Here is an 18,763-nt window from a genome sequence, read left to right as displayed (position 1 = left end):
GAACCAGATGGGGTGCAGGGGGTGGGGGGTGAATAGAAAGCAAACTACATAATGGAAAGCAGATAGAAATAAATGCAGTGACATAATCTGTACAGCTCTTGGCAAGAGCAGAGCAAGTCTGTGCTGTTCATATCCGCTTTTTCAGTAAGTTTCCCTTTTAAGAAATGGTTCTGACAAACAGTTCTGATTCCTCTCCTATTTAAGTCAGTAGCAGACAGCTACCCAGCTTCCACGGAAGGGTCCAGCTGAAGCGCTTCCACCCTGCCTGAGCTGAGGCTCACCACCTAGATCCAAACATTTGGTGCCGAGAAATTCAGCCTTCATTTGAAAAGAGAATGTGCTGGGGTGAGTGGGAAGCCCCTGACTTCCTCACCATGTCGAAACTTCCAGTCTGACAGCTGAAAGCACCAAGGATAAGTGTGCCTAATCTCTTAATCTTTGCCGTTGCCAAGCTGAGGACAGCAGCAGAAGAGGGGAGCCGAGACAATTCATTGTTTTGACTCGCCCAAGGACCGACAATATTCTTATTGGAATTTAGGACTCTTCCGTTCCTTTTTTTTGCAGTAAACCCACCCCCCCCCCTGCATTTGGCACAATTCTCTTAGACAGGCTTGGAAAAATAAATAATCTGTGTTGGGTTTATGCCAGATGGTACAGAAAAATAACCACCGGAGAATGGGACAAGGGTAACCGCTCGGTATTCAAAGGCAAGACAACCCACGGCGAGGTCTGTGTAGCATTTAATGGCAAATCAGAGTCTCTAAACACCATTATATTATTCTGTTGCAGGGTTTCTTTTTCACACATTGTAAAATCATCTACAGCAACTGTATTTTTAAAACCCCAGCTGAAGAGAGGAACGCTCTGTGACAGCAGAAATCGCTCAAGAGAACACGGAAAGGCTGTTTGAAATGCCAGGCGCTGTCTAGCCATTCTAAACTCCTCACACCCCACATTTAGCCCTTCCTTTGCAGCAATCCAGAGCTGGTGTAGTGCACATTGCCCAGTCGTTCCAGTTCACACCCCAAACGATTGGCAACACACAGCAAACTCCGGGCCAACGCCCTGAGGGGGTATTGCAGCCAGTCAGAGTTTGCTTGATGCCCTAAACGAGGAGGATTTGTAAGCGCTTCCAACCAGGAGCAAGCAGCAGGAAGGCGAGGGATGGATAGCAATTCCCAGCTGCATTGCACCTACAGGAGCCCTCTAATCCCATCGTAAAGCTGTGTGCCAGCATCCCAGCTCCTGGGGCAGAGGTGGATTAAGCAAAAGCAGAGGCGCAAGCAGAAGCGAAGCTCTCCGATGTGTCCTGAGCTGCAGGATGGAAAAGGAAAGACGTGGGATCCCTCTGACCCATCCCAAACCCTGAGGGAGCTCAGAGACTTCTGTCTGTGCATTAGGCAACATGGAGAAGGGAGGGATGGGGCAATCAATCCGCCTACAGTGGAATGAAATGGGGCAGAGGCCCAGAGCTGCTGTATTTACTCTGGCAGAGCTCCTGGCTGTGAGCGGCAGGAGTTCTGCCTGGATAAATGAGATTCAGTGCCGAGATGGCAGCCTGCATGTGAGATCTCTTCCTGCTGACATACAGCAGACATCAAGATGACCCTTCCTCATCCTCTCGGGACGTGACCGTGCGGGGGCCGTTGTACAGCTCTGCTTTTCTGATCTGGTCAGGCCTTTCTGCTAGCAGCATCAGCAAGACAGCAGCGCCGCCTGCACCCCGTCCCTGCTGACACCGCCCGCAAGCGCCGAGCGCTGCAGGAGAGCGACCGGCGAGAGCCAAGCGAAGCGGTTTTGAGGTAGGAGCTGAGGACACAGCGAGCGAATTCCCATCTGGACAGAAGTCCGGGCAGCATTCCCGCTAGCTGGGAAAGGCCAAGATTTCATCTCAAGATTTCAAGCCCTACCTCTCCTTTTCCCATTGCCGGCAGTATTTTAGGAGTTGCTGCATGCGGAGGAGGAGGAGGAGTGATTTGCAGACACATGCCAGCGGTCCCCCTCCCAGACCGACTCATCGGCCCCACCCCGGGTAGGGGGCGGCTGCATTTGGACCCTTCACAACCTCTCCAACAGGAGTCCACAGCCGTGGCTGATGCTGAGAACCTGCACCTCTTGGCAGCACTGACAGAGGAGTTACAGTAAAGGAGCTCTGCGAGCCTCAGTGTTCATGTAAACGTGGCTTTAAGTTCGAACCTCTCAGCTTTGTGACTGCCTTTTCGATTCACTTTTTCCCTTGGCTTCCCTTGAATATACCACTCTGATTTCCAGCTTATCCTTTAGGGAATATATATATATATATATAATATTTAGCTAAACAGACCATTTTCCATCCCTGTTTAACGGTCGATACGTCATCACTGACTCAGTCACACCAGGAAAGAATCCAACCCAATCTATTTTCTCTCTAGGTATATATTATACAGCATTGTGATTCTGTGAAGCAAGCTGGGGGTGGGGGTGGGGGTTAGGTAGCAAACTAATCCCAGCAAAAATAAACTTGTGGAAAGGCACACTGTGCTGAGACAGGGGCTGCTCTGTGCATCCTCCCAGGCACAGGGGCTGCTCTGTGCGTCCTCCCAGGCACAGGGGCTGCTCTATGCGTCCTCCCAGGCACAGGGGCTGTGTTTTGCTTCTGGAAAAGCTCCCCTAGGACACATGAGCTGTGCATTTTTGGCTCTCAGCCTCAAGTTTCCACTTTCCTGGGAGGGGACACTTGTTTGAGAGTACTTTTTCAAATCTCAGAATCTAGCATTTTGGTTGAAAGAGACCTTTAAGACCATCCAGTCCAACTGTTTTAAGCCAGCACTGCCAGGTCACCACTAGACCATGCCACTCAGCACCACACCTATTTACTGTCAGTCTAAAGGGTCATTGAACACCTGGCTGATGCTGCACATTTTGTTGACATGCTCCTAACTGCCCCTCAAACAGACCACTTGCCCCTGGGACATACTCACAGAACCTTTATGTCACTTAAAAAAACCCTCTGTAAGCTAAGGGGTACATTTGCAGCTCAAGTGTGCCCAGGGTACTTCAAGAGTAGGGATTTCAACAGTACTAAAATACCCCTAAAACCAAGCAGAGTCATCAAAACACAGCAGGGGAAATTTGGCTGCAAAGCTTTAGTAAAGCAGTTCCCCAGGAATGTGTTTGCTGAAGGCACATCCCCCAAAGTGTTCTGTGCTGCTCTCTTTGCCGTCTCAGGGCAGGAATGGTGCAGCTGCTCCTTGGCAGGAGGTTTCTCCCCTTTCCCAGCTGTGATGGAGAGCAATCCCATGGCCACGGTGCTCCAACACAGACTCTTCCCAAAGATCCTTGGCCGTAAATACCCACCGGCAGCAGTGCGAGGGAGGGCAAAGGTCCTTGTTTCATGTTTGCTGCGCTAATGCGTGGTCAGCCCTGCAAGGAGAGGTACTGTGTCACTGCAGCACCACCCCTGCACCCAGCAGGGCTCCTCTGCACCCCACCCACCCCTATCACCCACACACAGCAAAGGCACAACCAGGTAAAGTGATCGCACGTGCTTTGGGGGTTTGCCCAGTCAGGGCTGGGCTTGCTGCTTCAAAGGCACTTGGTGAGGATGTGTGTGGAAGGTGTCGATAAGGCAGCACTTAAAGAAGCAGCAGAGACACAGAGACTGAGATAAGGCACAAAGCAGAGGTTCTGTGCAAGTCACCAGGGCAGTGTGAGCAGATATTAAGGCAAGGGACCGGGTAGCCCGGCAGCTGGCCAAGACCCAGCTTCAGATGTGCAGGGCACTTCTCCTGAGCGATGCACTTTACCAAGAAAGGCTGCAGCACAGTCCCTGATGTCCAGAAAGGGAAACTGAGGGGCAGGCAGCAGCACAGAGACTCGCCCAAGCTCTCTCAGCAGCCCAGCAGCAGAGCTGGCATTTGGATCCATCTCCCTCCTGGCTCCCAGCCCACGGCTCTGCCCGCCAGGCAGCTTCATCCACCCTTGGGTCACCAACAGCGCAGAGCGAGGAGGGAGGGGTGCCACAGAGGACTGCAAAGCTACCAAAGAGAAGCTGGGATGGCGACAGCAGATTGCAGGAGAGAGTCTTCTGAGTGCCCCCCGCCGTGCTCCCGCTCTCAGGGTGGTTACCTACGCTTTAGCACCGAGACACAATCTTTCTTCAGCGGCCCGATCTGCAGGTGGGCATCGACGCTCTCCAGGAAGAAGGCTGGTTTCAGCTTGCACAGGAAAAGAGAGGCAAACTGCTGGTTGATCTTGTTCTGGAAAGGGTCAAACTGGCCCTTGGCAAAAGGGGAGACCTTGAGCTGCTGCAGGCAGGTCATCTTGGAGTCCTTGACTCCGTAGAAGGTCAGGGCCTTCTCAGAGTACTCCAGGAAGACCCCGATGGTGTGGAAAAAGGGCTGCTGGATGACAGACTCGAAGCCACCAAACCAGGCCACGTAGTTCTGGCCGTTCCACTGCAGGCAGCAGGACTTCTCGTTGCGCCCCAGCCGCCCCCGGTTGTAGGGCTCCAAGGGGTCAAAGTCCTCGGTGATGACACCTATGCTGACCCAGCCATCAATGAGCTCCACCTCCCAGTAGTAGTTGCCTCGGTTCATGAGGTTCATCCCCAGCACCTGCTCGCAGTTGACGAAGCGGGTCGGGCTCTTCGGGTAGGGGATGGGGCACAGCACCCGCTTGGCCCCTTTGGTGCCAAACAGCTGGATGAACTTGTCAGCCGTGTCACTGTCCAGGTCAATGATGAAGGCAACTGTGTGGGGCAAGAAGGAGACGTGAGGAGGAGGAGGGAAACAGGCGGAGATCATAGAATAGAATCATTCAGGTCGGGAAAGGGCTTTAAGATCATCAGCCCGGCACTGACAAGTCCACCGCTAAGCCATGTCTCTCAGCACCACAGCTACACAGCTTTTCAGTCCCACCAGGGATGGTGACTCCACCACTGCTCTGGGCAGCCTGTTCCAGGGCTTGACAACACTTTTGGGGAAGATATTTTTCCTAATATCCAACCCAAACCTCCCATGGTGCAACTTGAGGCCGTTTTCTCTTGCCCTATTGCTTGTTAACTGGGAGATGAGATGCCAGCCCTCCCCACTCTTATCTTCTGCTCCAGCTTTCTGTCTGTTCTCTTGGTGATCCCACAGCCAGTTTCATCTGATGAGCTGTGGGGCTGGAAGAGTTGATACTCCCAAAAGCAGGATGAATACAAGCAACCAGGCAGAGGAGAGGGAGCAGAGGGGCTACTCAATAAGCTTAATCATGATACCAGACATCAGAGAATCCACCTGCAGAGTGGCACTGGAAATGTTCAGTATAAAAGTGGGTTTCGGGCAACCACAGGCAAAAACAGCAGGGAAGGAGCCCAAGAAGACAGGACAACAGCCAGGCCCATCACCTGCTCCTGTGGTCAGCTCTTGTTGCCCTGCAGCTCCCACTGAAGCAGAGGCACACAGGGCCATGTGAGAACCACCGATGGACAGATCAGATGCCCAGCAGGAGCAGCCCTGGAGATGTGCCGCTGCTGATTGTGTTGTAGCTCTGGCTCCCATGGCAGATCTTGTCCCCTGTGGACATCTCAGTGGGTGACCTCACATCCCCTGTAAGGCTGTGGGGGGATGTGTGGGGTGTTGGAGCCCAAACCCAGCCCTGCACCCTCAAGCCTCGGCCCTTTCTGCCCCACTGTGTCTGGTCAGCCATGGAATTATCCCCCTGCTTGCTGCTGCTGCCCCTCACCAGGTCACTGCTCGGCAGCAAACAAGGCAGATGCACAAACTGGGAATCTGATTGCATGGGGGATCCAAGTCATCAAGGGCTGGAAGGCAGCAGGAGCTACACAGCACGCCTGCAGCCCTGCTGGCAGCTGGTCTGGCAGGACCAAGAGAAGGGAAAAAACTATCACCTAAACAGCCTGTGACCATTGTCAGGAAAGCAAGGAGGCTTCCTCACTAGCTGAGCAATATTTCCTCTGGTGGCAGCAGTGCTTCTGCCAGCCATGGGCTGGTGGGCTTGGGACCAGCGCCAGCCAGCCGGGAAAGAGGGAGAAACTGACCTTAGCAACATCTGCCAAAGCAGGAGCCCCGGACTTACATTTCAGGAAGTAATCACGGCTCTCCAGGCAGGCAGGGTTGTTTGACTTGTCTGGAGATGGGGACTTGGACAGCCCTGCAGAGACAGGGGCAGAAGGGGTCGGCATCAGCAAAGAAACCACACACGTGGGTGTTACCGGAGCATCATCACCCACTGCCCGGCTCCCCCATGGTACCCTGCAGCCCCTGAGCCCCAGCCAGCATCCCCCTGCACAGCCCTGCCAGCTCAGACACGGGGAAGGACAGATGCCACTTTTGCCACCCCATGAAGATGAGCAGGACGGGGGGGGGGACAAGGAACTGACTACAATTCACACACACATCCAAAAAAATGGAAGAGAGGAGAGGAGAGGCAAAATGAGAGTGTGGGAGGAAGCTGCCACGGTGGCTTCCTAACCCTGGCAGGTTTGAGACAGCACAGCCTGCCCTATGAAGAGGATCATCTGTCCTCGGAAGAAAGAGTCCTCTTTCATGGGAGGCCACACTGGCCACTTTGCTCCCTCCCACAGGGCCCTGCCTAACTCCCAGGCTGTTTGTTGCCTCTCCAGGCTCTGGTCTCCGTGGAAAAATGCATAAAACCTCAAGGCCAAGGCGTCAGCTCCGGCAGGGATTGTGCAACGTGCAGCACAACTGCGCCGGGGCAGCGGCGAGCGGGGCCAGCTCTCACGGGAGCCACCCAGCCTGGAGGCATCTCCCCAGCCATGCGGGGAGGACGGAGGACAACCTCCAGGCAGAGGGGCTGGGTGACACACAAACCTTTCTCTGTCTCTGGGAAACTCAGCCCATCCACTCCTTTCCCCTGCAAGAGGTCCCACTGGGTTTTGCAGGCAGCAGCCAGCACGTCCTTCACTGTGCCCACGGCTTTGGTGCATTTGGTGAAGTTCAGCTCGCTCTGGAAGCTCAGGGCCGGGCAGAGGTTTTCTTCCATGGCTACTTTTAAGGCCTGAAATTCCTGAGCCAAAAAGACAAAGTTTCAGGAGGCTTCAAACAAGCCAAAGTTGTCTCTTGTTCCGCAGCCCCACCCTGCCCCGGAGGATTGGGAGCTGGCAGCTCGCAGGGCTTGGCCCAAGGACAGACAGAAGGGAGGAGAACACTTTCCCGGCCACGCGTTCCTGGCACCTTCTCTTCACTCCCTTTCAAACCTGGCCCCAGACCATGCCCACCTCCCATGCAGCACCTCCTCACAAAAAGATCTCGTCTTGCTAGGCATTCAGGGGGAAGGGGATGCCAGGCAGGGGCAGTGAGGCACCTCAGCCACTTGCTCTCTGCCCCTTTCACATCAGTTCCCAGCTTGGGCAGCACATCAGCTTCTCCTGAGTCACAGCCAGGAAGGAGGTGGAGGAGAAACTTGGCTGCATGGTCTCCACAGGAGTGGGGAGTAGAGGGGACTGTGCCAGCAGGAGTGAGATTCTGCATCCCAGGGCTCCTGGCACCCTGCTCCACATAAGCCAGGACAAAACTGCAACAGGCAATACTGTCAGCTCCTTCTCCTCCCCTGACCCACCTGGAGGAAGTAGATGGTGTCAGTGCTGGGGACGTTCTCCAGGTTTTGCTTGCACTGGGCCAGCTTGGTTTGTCTCTCCTCCTTCCAGTGGAGGTTTGCCTCAGCCTCCCCCAGCATGGAGCGCTCCCCATCCTCGATGAAACCAGCCACCTCCTTCTGGAAAGTCGCCAGGGCCTCATAGGCTTCTGCAAACAGCTTCTCAACCTTTTCTTTCTCCTTTGTGGCAGCACTCTAAGTGCAGGGAGACAGGGGTCAGGGTCACTTCTGCAGGTGAGGGTGTTGGAGAGCACCCTTGTTCCCTGCCCAGCACCCAGCCCTCAGCTCTGTGGGGGCCCCCTGACCCCCTGTAACCCCTTTCCCCCAAGAGCTCAGAGCACTTTACAACCCAAGTGTAAAGGCACCTGGCTGAACATGGCCACTTACTGCTCCCCCACACCTTGCACCCTCAAGCAGTGAGGTGACATGATTGCACAAGGGCCAAAGGGGACCAAACCCCCTTGAAACCAGGGGGAGAAGGTGCAAGGGCCAGCAGATGACTTGGCATAGACCTTTCCTCCTCTCAGGTTGCAAACAAAAGCAACCTGAGATGCCATGAGGAATAGCAGGGATGAGAAACAAGAATCCTCAGGGATCTTTGCCAGGGTCACCAGTGTTGTACGCTAAGCTTGCTCCCCTGTGAGCACCACCTCTGCACCCCATGAACCCCAAAAGCTCACAGCCCCTTCTCCTCTGCTCCCCAGCCCAGAAGAGCCACACTAATGGAGTAAAGCCATCAGAGAGTCACCTTAATGAGCTCCACCATCTTCTTGGCCTGGGCAATGGTGACTGCCAGCTCCCCCAGCTCGTTGTCCACATCACTGATGAATTTGGCTTGTTGGGCCTGCAGACACCAGAGACAAACACTGAGCTCTGCTCACACCCTGATCCCAGTGGCAGGGAGGTGTGGTGGGGACCTTGTTTCTCCCTAAGTTCAACCCACAGCCCCTTCTCTGACCGTGACCTTGCTATCAGGCTTTGGGTGAAGAGTGCAAGGGGAAGTATGAGATTTCCTGTGCTCCTCCTCTGCAACATCCAACCTGGAAAACTAAAGGAGCAGCCAGGCTGCAAAGGGTCATGCTCAGCTCCATGTTCTCCACCCTAATCCCAGTGGAAGCCAAACAAAACAGGATTCTGAAAGCAAAACCATTGTGTAGGGACCGCAGCAAGCACAGTCGTCTGCTCCTAGTGGGGATCCCAAAGCTGGGGAAAAGCTGCCTGGGACTGGTGCAGGAGCTGAAAGGCAGACCCAGAGCACTCAGAAACACAGCACCAAGTTCTCTGCAGGTTTCTGGTCGGGAGCAAAGCAAAGCAGCTGGGGAGCACAGGGTGCTGCTGCCTGGCTGCAGAGGAAGCACCGTCCCAAGGCGGCGCTTCCTGAGGGGCTATTGTTAGCACCAGCCATTGCCCATCACCAGCATGGGGCCCTGGGGAGCCAGGAGGGCTTTGCTCTTCCCAGCTGGGGCAGCTTCTGTCCCCCACCGATGCTCAGACCCCAGCCCCTTGTGGCACTTGTGCCTATTTAAGGGGGGGACAGGCCTTTTCCTCACCTACCCTTCCCACCCCTCTGTGTGAGGGTGGTGGCGGAGAGTGGCTGCAGAGGCCCTGCAGGTGATGTTAAGCAGAGCCTGTCGAGGCCTGACAGCTCCTCGGGGCTGGGCTCACAGGCTGGGATCACGGGCTGCTGGGATCACTCTGCTATTTTAAGGCACCTGATGACTAACAACGGCAGCAAAAGGGTTTTCCTGCAGCCCTGAGAGCCTTTGAGGGAGTGGGAGCTGGCTCGGGGCTGCCACTGTGCTCCCTGCCAGGATGTCTGCAGCCACCAGGCTCTCCCCTGGAAAAAGCCTCTCTGTCAAGGTCTCCAGATGCCTCATGCTAAGCTGGGGGGGCTGCCACCATGCCACGATCCCATCCCTGCAGAGGCCCCATGGACTCGAGGCAGCAATGCCCAGGAAGGCAGCCCCATGCCAGGCTCAGACCCCCAGCTCCCCAGGAGGCTGGTGGGTGAGGATGTGGGAGGTGACTCAGCCACAAATGGGGATGGGATGACGGAAAAGTGCCCGGTGCCAAAAGCCTGGGACACAAAGGGCTGCTGGAGAGGGAGCACTGCCTGGGCAGGCTGCCAGGGCGCGGAGCGAAACCGCCGTGGAGAGGCTGTGGGAACCAGATGGAGCAGACCGGTGCCCAGTGACTGCCTGGGCAGCCACTGAGGGTGCCCCAAGCACCCTCCTGCCCAGCCCCACACCCACACAGACTGCCAGTTTGGCCCCACCATGGAACCAAACCCCACAGGCTGAATGGCAGCAGGTCTGCCCCTAATGCCTGCCCCTGGCTGACCCAACCCTAGGGTGCCCAGATCGCTCAGCACTCTGTCCTTCTATGCCAGGGTGGGGTCCCCTGCAGGGACAGGGCTGCGGCACCCACCCCACACAGGGCATCCTCCCACGTGGGGATTAGATCCCCTGTGGGGATGTGGGTGCAGCATGGACCCCTCCCTGGGTGCTGCATCTCGCCCTGCCCGAGATGCCCCGCTGGCACCGCACTCCATAGGGACACCCCCATGCCCACATGAGGTCCCGCATGGGGAACAGGAGTGCAGCACCCTCCCCATCCAGACTGTCCCATCCCTCCTCACCCAGCACAGCCCCTGCCGGGTCCATGCCCGCGTGAGGACCCCCACAACCCCCCGACACCCCTCCCCACGCACCTCCTTGTGCTCCCGCTCCTTCTCGAGGGGCACCACGTCGTGGGCGCTATGCTCGTGGGCGCGGCAGCGGGCACAGACGCAGGTCTGCTCGGTGCGGCAGAAAGCGTCGAGGGGCTGGAGGTGGCGGGGGCACAGCCCCTCCTCCAGCCGCCGCAGAGGGGCTACCAGGCGGTGGGTGCGGAAGGCTGGGGCCCGGCGGTGGGGCTCCAGATGGGCACCGCAGAAAGAGGCCAAACAGACCAGGCACGATCGCACCGCGGCCACCCGCGACCCCGCCGGGCACACGTCGCACAGCACCGCCGCTCCTTCCTCCCCTGCCGCTCCTTCCTCCCCCGCCGCATCCTCCTCCTCGGCTCCCGGTGCCATGGGGAACCCTACGGCTGGGGATGGGGGAGATGAGGGCGGAGGTGGGGGAGCCGTAGGGGATGCGGGGGATGCAGGGGCTGCCCCGGCGGCGGCGGCAGCGGCCGCCAGCAGCGGCAGCACCTCGCAGAGGGCGCGGTTCTTGCGGAGCCTCAAGGCTGCGGGGACGGGCTCCTGGCACAGCGGGCAACGGGCGGCCCCGCCCGCTCCGCCGCTGCCGTCGGGGGGGCCCGTCCGCTGGCGGAGCGCCCCCAGGCACCCCTGGCAGAAGTTGTGTCCGCACGGTACCGTCACCGGGTCCTTCAGAAGATCGAGACAGATGGGACAGCCGAAGGGACCGTCGGGCAGCCCCGGAGCCGCCAGCGCCAGCCGCAACGCTGCTGCCGCGGCGGCGGCGGAGGAGGAGGAGGAGGAGGAGAACGGGGCGCTCCCGGGCGCGGTCTCCATCCCTGAGCGCCCCGACCAGCCGGCCCCGCTGCCCGCTCCCGTCCCAGCCCCGGAAAGAGGCGGGCGGCTACCGCGCCCCGCCTGCCCGCCCCGCCCCGCCGAGCCCGGGGCGCCGCTCTCCGCAGCTGCCTCCCGTGGCGGGGGAGTCTTGAAATTCCTACCTCTGCCACCCCAGGGACCTGGTCCCCAATCATCCACCACCTTGAAGGGGAATCTCAGCAGAGCCCTGGTCCCTCTCCTCGGTATCTGCTGCCCCCCGGGGGGGTGCCGCCCTGCTGTGGATGTTCTACCTCCCACCCAGCGCCTCCTGCCTCCCGAAGTATCGGCCTCACTGACATTTGGACCCTCCCTGACACCAGTTACCTGTTGAACCCCCCCACTACCACCAATTTCCTGCCCAGAGAAGCTGTTGCCAGCCCTTTTCAATTTCCCTCCCGGGAGTCTGATGCCCCTGACGAGCAGCCCCTGCCCGCAGAAATCTGCTGCCTCACAACCTGTTACTACCCCACTGCTCTCCCAGGAACTGCTCCCCACCCTGGGGCAACACGGAGGGACCCGAACCAAAGTACAGAGGTGTAGATGCTTTCCTGCCAGCTCTCAGCCCCATGGACCTGTGCCAGCTGTTCCCATGGCCCAGAAGGGCTGCAGTGCCCAGGTCCTGGCTCAGTCCCTACCCCCTCCTCTTCTGGAGCCCAACAGGAGCCAACAGGCTTCTGCATGGGGTTGTGAAGACACCGAAGTGCTCTCAGTATGAGGAGCTGCCTGGTAAACATAGAATCTCCTGTGCAGGGTACACAGACCATTTTTGGCTTGGATAAGTTCCCAGGTCCATGCTGGCCCAAGGTCCCACCCAAGGACAGGGCTGGGAGGTGCAGAGTGAAGGAGGAAGCATGGCAAGGCAGATCTCATTTGTCCTTGAGGACTGGGATTGATCCTTCCAAGCCTTTTTTTCCCCAAAGGACACAAGCTGACATGATTCATCCCCCACGCATTTGCCTGCACCTTTGAACACGGTGCCCAGGTTTGCCCCATTAATCCTCACCAGCATCCCCCCAGGGCAGGGGGCAGATGCCTGCAGCCTCACCCTTGGAAAAGCTTCAGTCAAAGCTTTGGATTTTCTCAGCCTCGGGGCAGAGCTGTAGGAAACCAGATTTCCTTATCACCACTGTAAATCAGGCACCTCCTAGCTCTGCTGCCAAGTGGTCACTGCGTGGGGCTGGTCCCCACGAGGGCACAGAAGGGCAAGGTGAGGCCTTGGAGGGATGGGTGCTTGAGCAGGGGCACCCAGCTCACCCCCTCCCCCCAAACCTCCAGTGCTGCATGGTCCAACAGCTGTCAGCACTGCACTAACCAGTAGGACAATCAAAGCTTTATTAGTCCAGGCAGCTTCATACAAAGAGTGACTGCAGCAGCACCCAAAAAATTGCTCTGCTACATCCAGGAGAGGCAGAAGGGATTGGGGGAGCAGGACCTGCCTGCATGTGGGGCTGGGGGCACACAGAGCTGTACCTCATGGCTTGTGCCTTTCTCCAGGGTCCTCCTCACCCCAAATCTTCTCTGGGTTTGGGAGGTTTGGCCAGGATGGGATAAAAGAAAAACCCAATTCAGAGAATCAGAGTCACCAAGGTTGGAAGAGACCTCAAAGATCATTAAGTCCAACCTGTCACTACAGCCCTCATGATTAAACCATGGCACCAAGTGCCACATCCAATCCCCTCTTGAACACCTCCACCACCTCCCTGGGCAGCCCACGCCAATGCTTCTTCCCTTGCCCAGTCTGCAGGGTCAGGAACCCACGAATGCACAGTGACCAGGGGCTTCATCCCCACGTGGAGGGCACAGCCCTCCCCCACCAGCCTTCCCCTGTGTGCTGGGTTGAAGTTCCCCCCTCCCCAGCATGAACTTTGCCAGACCAACTCAGAAGCAAATGAAAGCTGTATTTACAAGCAAAATCTACACTCTGCACTGGAATGCAATGAGTGTGTACAAAATACACTGGATTTACAACATTATACAGGTATTTACAATTAGCAAACAACACAATCCCCACCCTGGTCAAAAGACCAGAGAAGCCTGCTCCACTGCCTCCCCCCCCAACCTCCCTGTCCCAAGAGAGAGAGAAGCAAAGAGAGAAGCAGTGGGTTAGATTTACCAGCTCAGCCAAGGCCAGCTGACAAGCAGGTTAATCTCTCCCAAGCAAAGCAAAACCAGCAGAGATCAGAAGAGGAGAGAATTCTTATGGCACAGCTCACCTGAGGTATTTATCCAATGAATTTGCTTGGAATGATCTTTTCTTCTCCTTTTTTACCCCCAAGAGTGATTTCTTTATATTTTTCTACCTTTCTGCTCAAGATCTGTAACTAAATTTTAAAGGCATAGCCTAAAACCACCACACCCTGCCTGAACTTGTGCCACCAGCAGGGTGTCTGCTTGTGCAAACCAGAGGGGGTTAATCTGCATGCCTGTCCTCAGGCCTTGGTGAAATACTTCACCCCACACCTGCCTGGGCATCGGGGTCCCACTCCCACCAAGACAGCCCCTGGCTGCAGCGTGGCTACAGCACCAGCCTGGGGCTCAGCAGCCCAGCTAAGAGAGCTCCAGCTCAGTCCCTGCAGCACAGCGTCACCTTTCGCCCCTCACACAGCCAAAAGACAGGATAAAGGGGCTTGGTGAAGATGCTGTGGAAGGAGTAGATGAGCTGCATCCTCTCCCCAAGGCCATAGAAGGAGAGAAGCCCTTTGGTGTAATCTAGCCTGACCCCCAGGTTCTTATACAGCCGCTCCTGGATCTTCTCTTCCTGGCCCTTGTGCCAGGCCAGGTAACAATCCTCCCGCACCTGCAGCCCCCACGAGCTCCCATCCAGCCCAATGTTGAACTTGTGGCCCCGCTGCCGCCGCCAGGGGAGACCGGGGTAGGTCACCCCCAGGACAACAGAGTGGCTGGAGAGCTCCACCTCCCAGTAGTGGTGGCCATGGTCATAGGCCTGCGTGCACAGCACCTGCCAGGGCTCGAAGCGGGGTCCCTGCTCCTGGCGCCGGCAGACAGCACCGGGGCTGTGCCTGGCTGTCCGGTGGCCCTTCGACAGCTCCAGGTACTTGTTGGCTGTCTCTGGATCGAAGGTCAGGTTGCGATGGTCTGGGAAGAGGAACAGCAGAGGTGAGGCTCAAACGCCTCATGGGAACTTGGCAGCCCTGGTGGGAGCCCCCCGCAGCGGTGAGGAGGCTCAGGCGCACAGGGCTGGCTCCCAGAACGGAAGGCAATGAGCTGCAGCAAGCCTGGCGGGGAAGGGGAGCCGGGTGGGATGTGACACCTGCCCAGCTGCCTGCTAGAAGGGGCAGAAACAGCCCGGAAATAGCTGGTGAGGCACCAAGATGTGGACCCTTCACACCATCTTTGCACAACCCAGCTCGAAGGGGTGGCTCTGGGGGCATTTGGGAAGAGGTGTGCTTGCTTCAGGAGCAAAAAATAGGAGGGTGGGCGTGGGGAGGGGGAGACAAACAAGCACCAGTGTGGCACTGCAGGGAAGCACTCTCCCCTCCACAGGCTGTGGCTATTCACCCTGTTATGGGCACTCACTGAGCACCAGTATCTCACCTTCCTCCCACAACCACCTGGCCAGGCCAGCTATGCTGGGCTCATGCCTGCTACCCATAAGGAACTGGGTTTTGTCTCCTGTTGATAACCCTGAGAATGGTTTTTGGGGTCTGCTGGAAGGAATCCTCACAGGTCCCATAGGCATTGATTGTCTCCCCGGCAAGAGTGATGTGATCAGCATGCCCTACATGTTATTCAAACCTCTTCCCAGATAGGAAAAGGAGCATTGAGGAGATCCCTGAGGAACTAGAGTAGAATGGGCCCAGGGAGGGAAAGGACTGTGGCTGGGAGTGCTGGGGATGGAGATCCTTAGACAAAGAGCAACGACCACAAGCAGGGCTCTACGGATGGGGCTTGGCTCTGGACTGGTTCTGTGCTGTGTGGGGTGGCTGGGGCACCCACAACATGCCCATAGGTGCTCACTTGCCAGCTGCTGAGGTTGCCTGCCTGCAGGAAAAGGCTGTGCCTAAACATGGGATGTTTGGAACAGGCACAGCACTCCTGCCCGGGTGAGATGCCCAAAGTGGGTGAAAAGGAGAGGAGGGAGATGGGGAAAGAGCTGGAGCAGTGACTGACCCAGTTTCCACAAGAAAACATTCCTTGGTGCTGCTAATCACCCTGAGTGTCCCCCAGCCCATCCATCCGAGCCTTACACCACCCCACTCCAAATTCAAGGAGTGGGATTGGGAAAGCCAGGGAAGAAGCCCCTGTCCCCACAGCCAGGACCACCCTTCTCCCAGGGCAGAGCCCAGCTTGGTGATATCTCTGCTTCTGGGCATCTCAGAGGGGTGCTGTCCCTCCAGACCCCCATGTGCTCCTCACCCTTCAGGAGCTCAGCTCGGAGCTGGCACTTGGGGAGAGAGGCCTCCACCTTCATTGCTGTCCTGGGGAGATGCACCGGGCCTGTGGAGCATGGGGACAGACATTTTGAGTGATGTCACCCAAAACTTGGGTCCTTCCTGGCTTCAGTGGGAGGAGGAATTCCATCATATCCAAGCCTGGGAGCAGGCATGTGCCACTGTGGCTCAGCTTTGCCAGCCAGGAGGGGCCACAGGGAAGCCACCCAGCTCATCCCACCCCAATAATACCCAAATGCTGACCAGCAGATGTGTGTCACCATCCCAGTCCCCTGTGCCTGGCACCCATGTCCCCAGCACAGTGACATGGGACAGGCTGTGGTTCAGGATGACTTGGAGCATTTTGGAGTGGCCCTGTGTGGGCAGAAGGGATACCTTGGCCAGCAGGGTCAGGGGCTCTGGGGGCCACGGAGCCAGGAAGGTCCACCAGCAGTAGCCTGGAGATGTTGGTAAGGATCTCATTGATGGGCTTCACAATGCTGTCCAGATCACACTCCACAGGGAGCAGTGCCTCTGGGCTCTCCAGGGCTGGGAGCTGGTGGAACTCCTGTGGACAGACACACAGACACCCATGGGCAGGATGGGCAGCTCCAGATCCCATCCACTCACACTGTGTCTCCCCAGGGGATGACAGGACCACCCCCAAATGTCTACTGCAGCTGGTGTACAGGGTCAGGGGACAGACCAAAGGGGAGCAGGAGGCTGCAGGGAGCCGAGGGGCTGTGGCACAGGACTTTGTGTTTTGCTGGTGGTGGAAGTGCTTTTCTGAGTGGTTTGGGATGGAAGATGCTGCCCCATGGCCCTGCAGGCAACACAGCTGCTCCGATCCAGCAGCTGCCTCCCCAGCTGAAAGCAGCTCTTCCCTGCAGTCTCACCACATCCCTGAGCCACGCTGAGGACATACTCCCCCTGGGAGAGGAGTCAACCACACAGCTGCCCTCACCAAAAGGGTGTGAGGCAGTGCCCAGGCATGGAGAGAGACATGGCACTGGGATGGTACCTGGAGGAAGGTCCTGTGGTCAGCACAGGCCAGCAGATGCTGAGCCCTCTCCTTGTGCTGGCCCAGCACATCGGAGCAGTCCTTCAGGACATTCCAGTTCTCCTCTATGCGTCCCAGTGCTGCTAACTCCTCTTGCTCGATCCTGGCAGTTGTCTGCCACTGGAAATCCTCCAGAGCTTTCCTCAGGACAGTGAATTTGTCCACAATCACTGATCTGAGTCTCTCAGAGGCATCCTGGATGAGAAAGAGCCATGAGAGCCAGCGTGCTGCCATCCCTGTGCCCAGCACATGGTCACAAGGTTACCTTGATGCTGTGCGTTCGCTCCTCCAGCTCCCGCATCTCCTGCTCGATCCTCTGCGATTCCTCCTGGGCTTTTTGCAGGATCCCTTTCAACTGATTCTGCAAAGGGAGGCACCAAGATCCTGTGGTGCAGCCTGCTGCTGCCTGCCCTGCCCCCAGGAGCCCTCCCAGGGCTGCAGGGCAAGGCTTGCAGGGAAGGAGGCTTGGGAAGAGTCTGTGCCCAGGTCACCGGGCAGTGAAGCCCTGTGCTGCTTTCGGCCATGAAGGCACAGACACAACGGCACCGTTCATCCGGCGCTGCTGGGTTTGCTCTCTGCTGCTTCTGCCAGTGCCTGGCTCCTCAAGAAGCAGGCAAGTGATGGTGGCATCTCCCTGGCCACAGCCCACGCCAGCTTAGCACACAGAGGCACAGCACGTCCCCCTGGCAGGGCGCAGGACAGCGGAAGGGATATATCACTCTGTGCCCAAGCTGCCACGACTCCGCCTGCTCACTCCCTCCTTGCCCCAGCCCTGCCACCCATCGCCCCCACCTGCTTTTCGGAGTGCTCCTCCTCGCAGAGCACCCTGCGGTGCCGCTGGCACTGCTGCAGGGTGCAGGCGCAGCAGATGCAGCGCTGCTCGTCCCGGCAGTAGAGCTCCAGCGGGCGGCCGTGCTGCGGGCACAGCTCCCCGTGGGCCCCCTCGCACCTCTCCGGGCCCAGCACTCGTGCCTCGCCAGCCCGTTCCAGCTCCACCACGGTGCACAGAGTGATGTTCTTCTCCAGCTCCGGGCGCTGCTCGAAGTCCCTGCGGCACTCGGGGCACTTGTAGCCCTTCTTGGCCCCGCCGGGCACCTGCTCTTGCTTGTGCCAGTGGTCGCTGATGCAGCACTTGCAGAAGTTGTGCCCACACGGCAAGGTCACGGGCACTCTGAACAGCTCCAGGCAGATAGAGCACTGCAGTTTGTCCTCCAGCTTCCCCGAGGCAGACCGTGCCATCCTGCCTGAGCCGCTGATCGGGATGAGGGCAAGGACCCGGCGGAAGACGCCAGGGCAACAGGAACTCAACAGAAACTCAGCCGTGCAGAGGAGGAAGAGCCCAGAGGTGACGCCGAGCCCAGAGGCGACGCCGAGCCCAGAGGCGGACCAGGGCTGGGAGCCAGGCGTGCTCTTAAAGGGGCACCCAGTAAGCCCCACCTTGGTCGCACTGGCAGTGCCAGGTGCTGGCTGTGGCAAGAACAGGGAGGGTTGGAACTGCTCCCTGAGGCACAGCAGAGGCAGCACGGGCAGGCAGATGCCAGAAGCTGCTGAGGTTCCTGAGGGAATTTCCTGCCATCCTCACCTCTGCCAGGGCTGGGTTCACAAGCAGAGCATGGCAGTCCTCTCTGGCAGCATCTGCCAGCCTGGGAAGCAGCACTGAGCACCCACCACTGCTGCAGCCAGTGACAAGGGCTGTGATGTGGCAGCAGCCAGCACCACCTCCCAGCCTTGCACTTTCCCACGCCAAGCTCCAGCTCCTGCTGTTTGTGCATGCCCCTGTGCACACCCACCACTCCTTTTCCTGCTAAGTGTCTTGCAACACCCATGCACAGCAGCTCTCCAGAACTTAACAGATGGGCAGCCAGTCCTTGTGCAGGTGGCAGGTTGGAGTCTGCTGCCTGGAGGCAACTGTGGTGCCCATGCACCATGTACCTTCACCTTGTCTTCATACAGGTTAGCTTCAGGAGAAAAAGCTCCCAACCTTCCAGCCCAAGCTTATCTGCTTACCCTCACACACTATCACTTCAGCACACAGTCCCAGACAGCTGAACCCTGGCCAAAGGGCCTCAGTTTATGATGGTTGTTCAAGGTCCCCACACACATGGCTTTGCTTTCACCCCTGCAGGTGACGGTGGGAGGTCAGTGCAGCAG

At 57.9% G+C, this 18,763-nt stretch overlaps 2 protein-coding genes across 4 annotated transcripts; both read right to left on the bottom strand.

Moving 5' to 3' along the window:
* Positions 1-2,969: 2,969 nt before the first annotated feature.
* Positions 2,970-11,157, bottom strand: TRIM47 (tripartite motif containing 47). Of its 3 annotated transcripts, none has more exons than XM_054170872.1 (7): positions 10,313-11,157; positions 8,351-8,446; positions 7,567-7,797; positions 6,819-7,014; positions 6,064-6,138; positions 4,108-4,729; positions 2,970-3,402 (listed from the first exon to the last, which is right to left on the bottom strand). In XM_054170872.1, exons 1-7 carry the CDS (start codon positions 11,120-11,122, stop codon positions 3,372-3,374), a joined length of 2,061 nt encoding a protein of 686 aa, XP_054026847.1. In that variant the 5' UTR covers positions 11,123-11,157; the 3' UTR covers positions 2,970-3,371. The 3 variants fall into 3 exon arrangements, with proteins under 3 accessions (XP_054026847.1, XP_054026848.1, XP_009896348.2); XM_054170873.1 differs by having other exon boundaries at positions 4,112-4,729; XM_009898046.2 differs by lacking the exon at positions 2,970-3,402 and having other exon boundaries at positions 3,608-4,729.
* Positions 11,158-13,445: 2,288 nt separating this feature from the next.
* On the bottom strand, positions 13,446-17,921 carry TRIM65 (tripartite motif containing 65). Its single transcript, XM_054170622.1, has 6 exons — positions 17,405-17,921; positions 16,878-16,973; positions 16,574-16,807; positions 15,949-16,120; positions 15,539-15,619; positions 13,446-14,257 (listed from the first exon to the last, which is right to left on the bottom strand). Exons 1-6 carry the CDS (start codon positions 17,849-17,851, stop codon positions 13,725-13,727), a joined length of 1,563 nt encoding a protein of 520 aa, XP_054026597.1. The 5' UTR covers positions 17,852-17,921; the 3' UTR covers positions 13,446-13,724.
* Between the last annotated feature and the right edge of the window lie 842 nt (positions 17,922-18,763).

This window comes from Dryobates pubescens, chromosome 20, assembly GCF_014839835.1.
Source record: "Dryobates pubescens isolate bDryPub1 chromosome 20, bDryPub1.pri, whole genome shotgun sequence".
In the NCBI taxonomy this organism is placed as follows: Eukaryota; Metazoa; Chordata; class Aves; order Piciformes; family Picidae; genus Dryobates; species Dryobates pubescens.
This window is presented reverse-complemented; position numbering and strand designations above follow the sequence as displayed.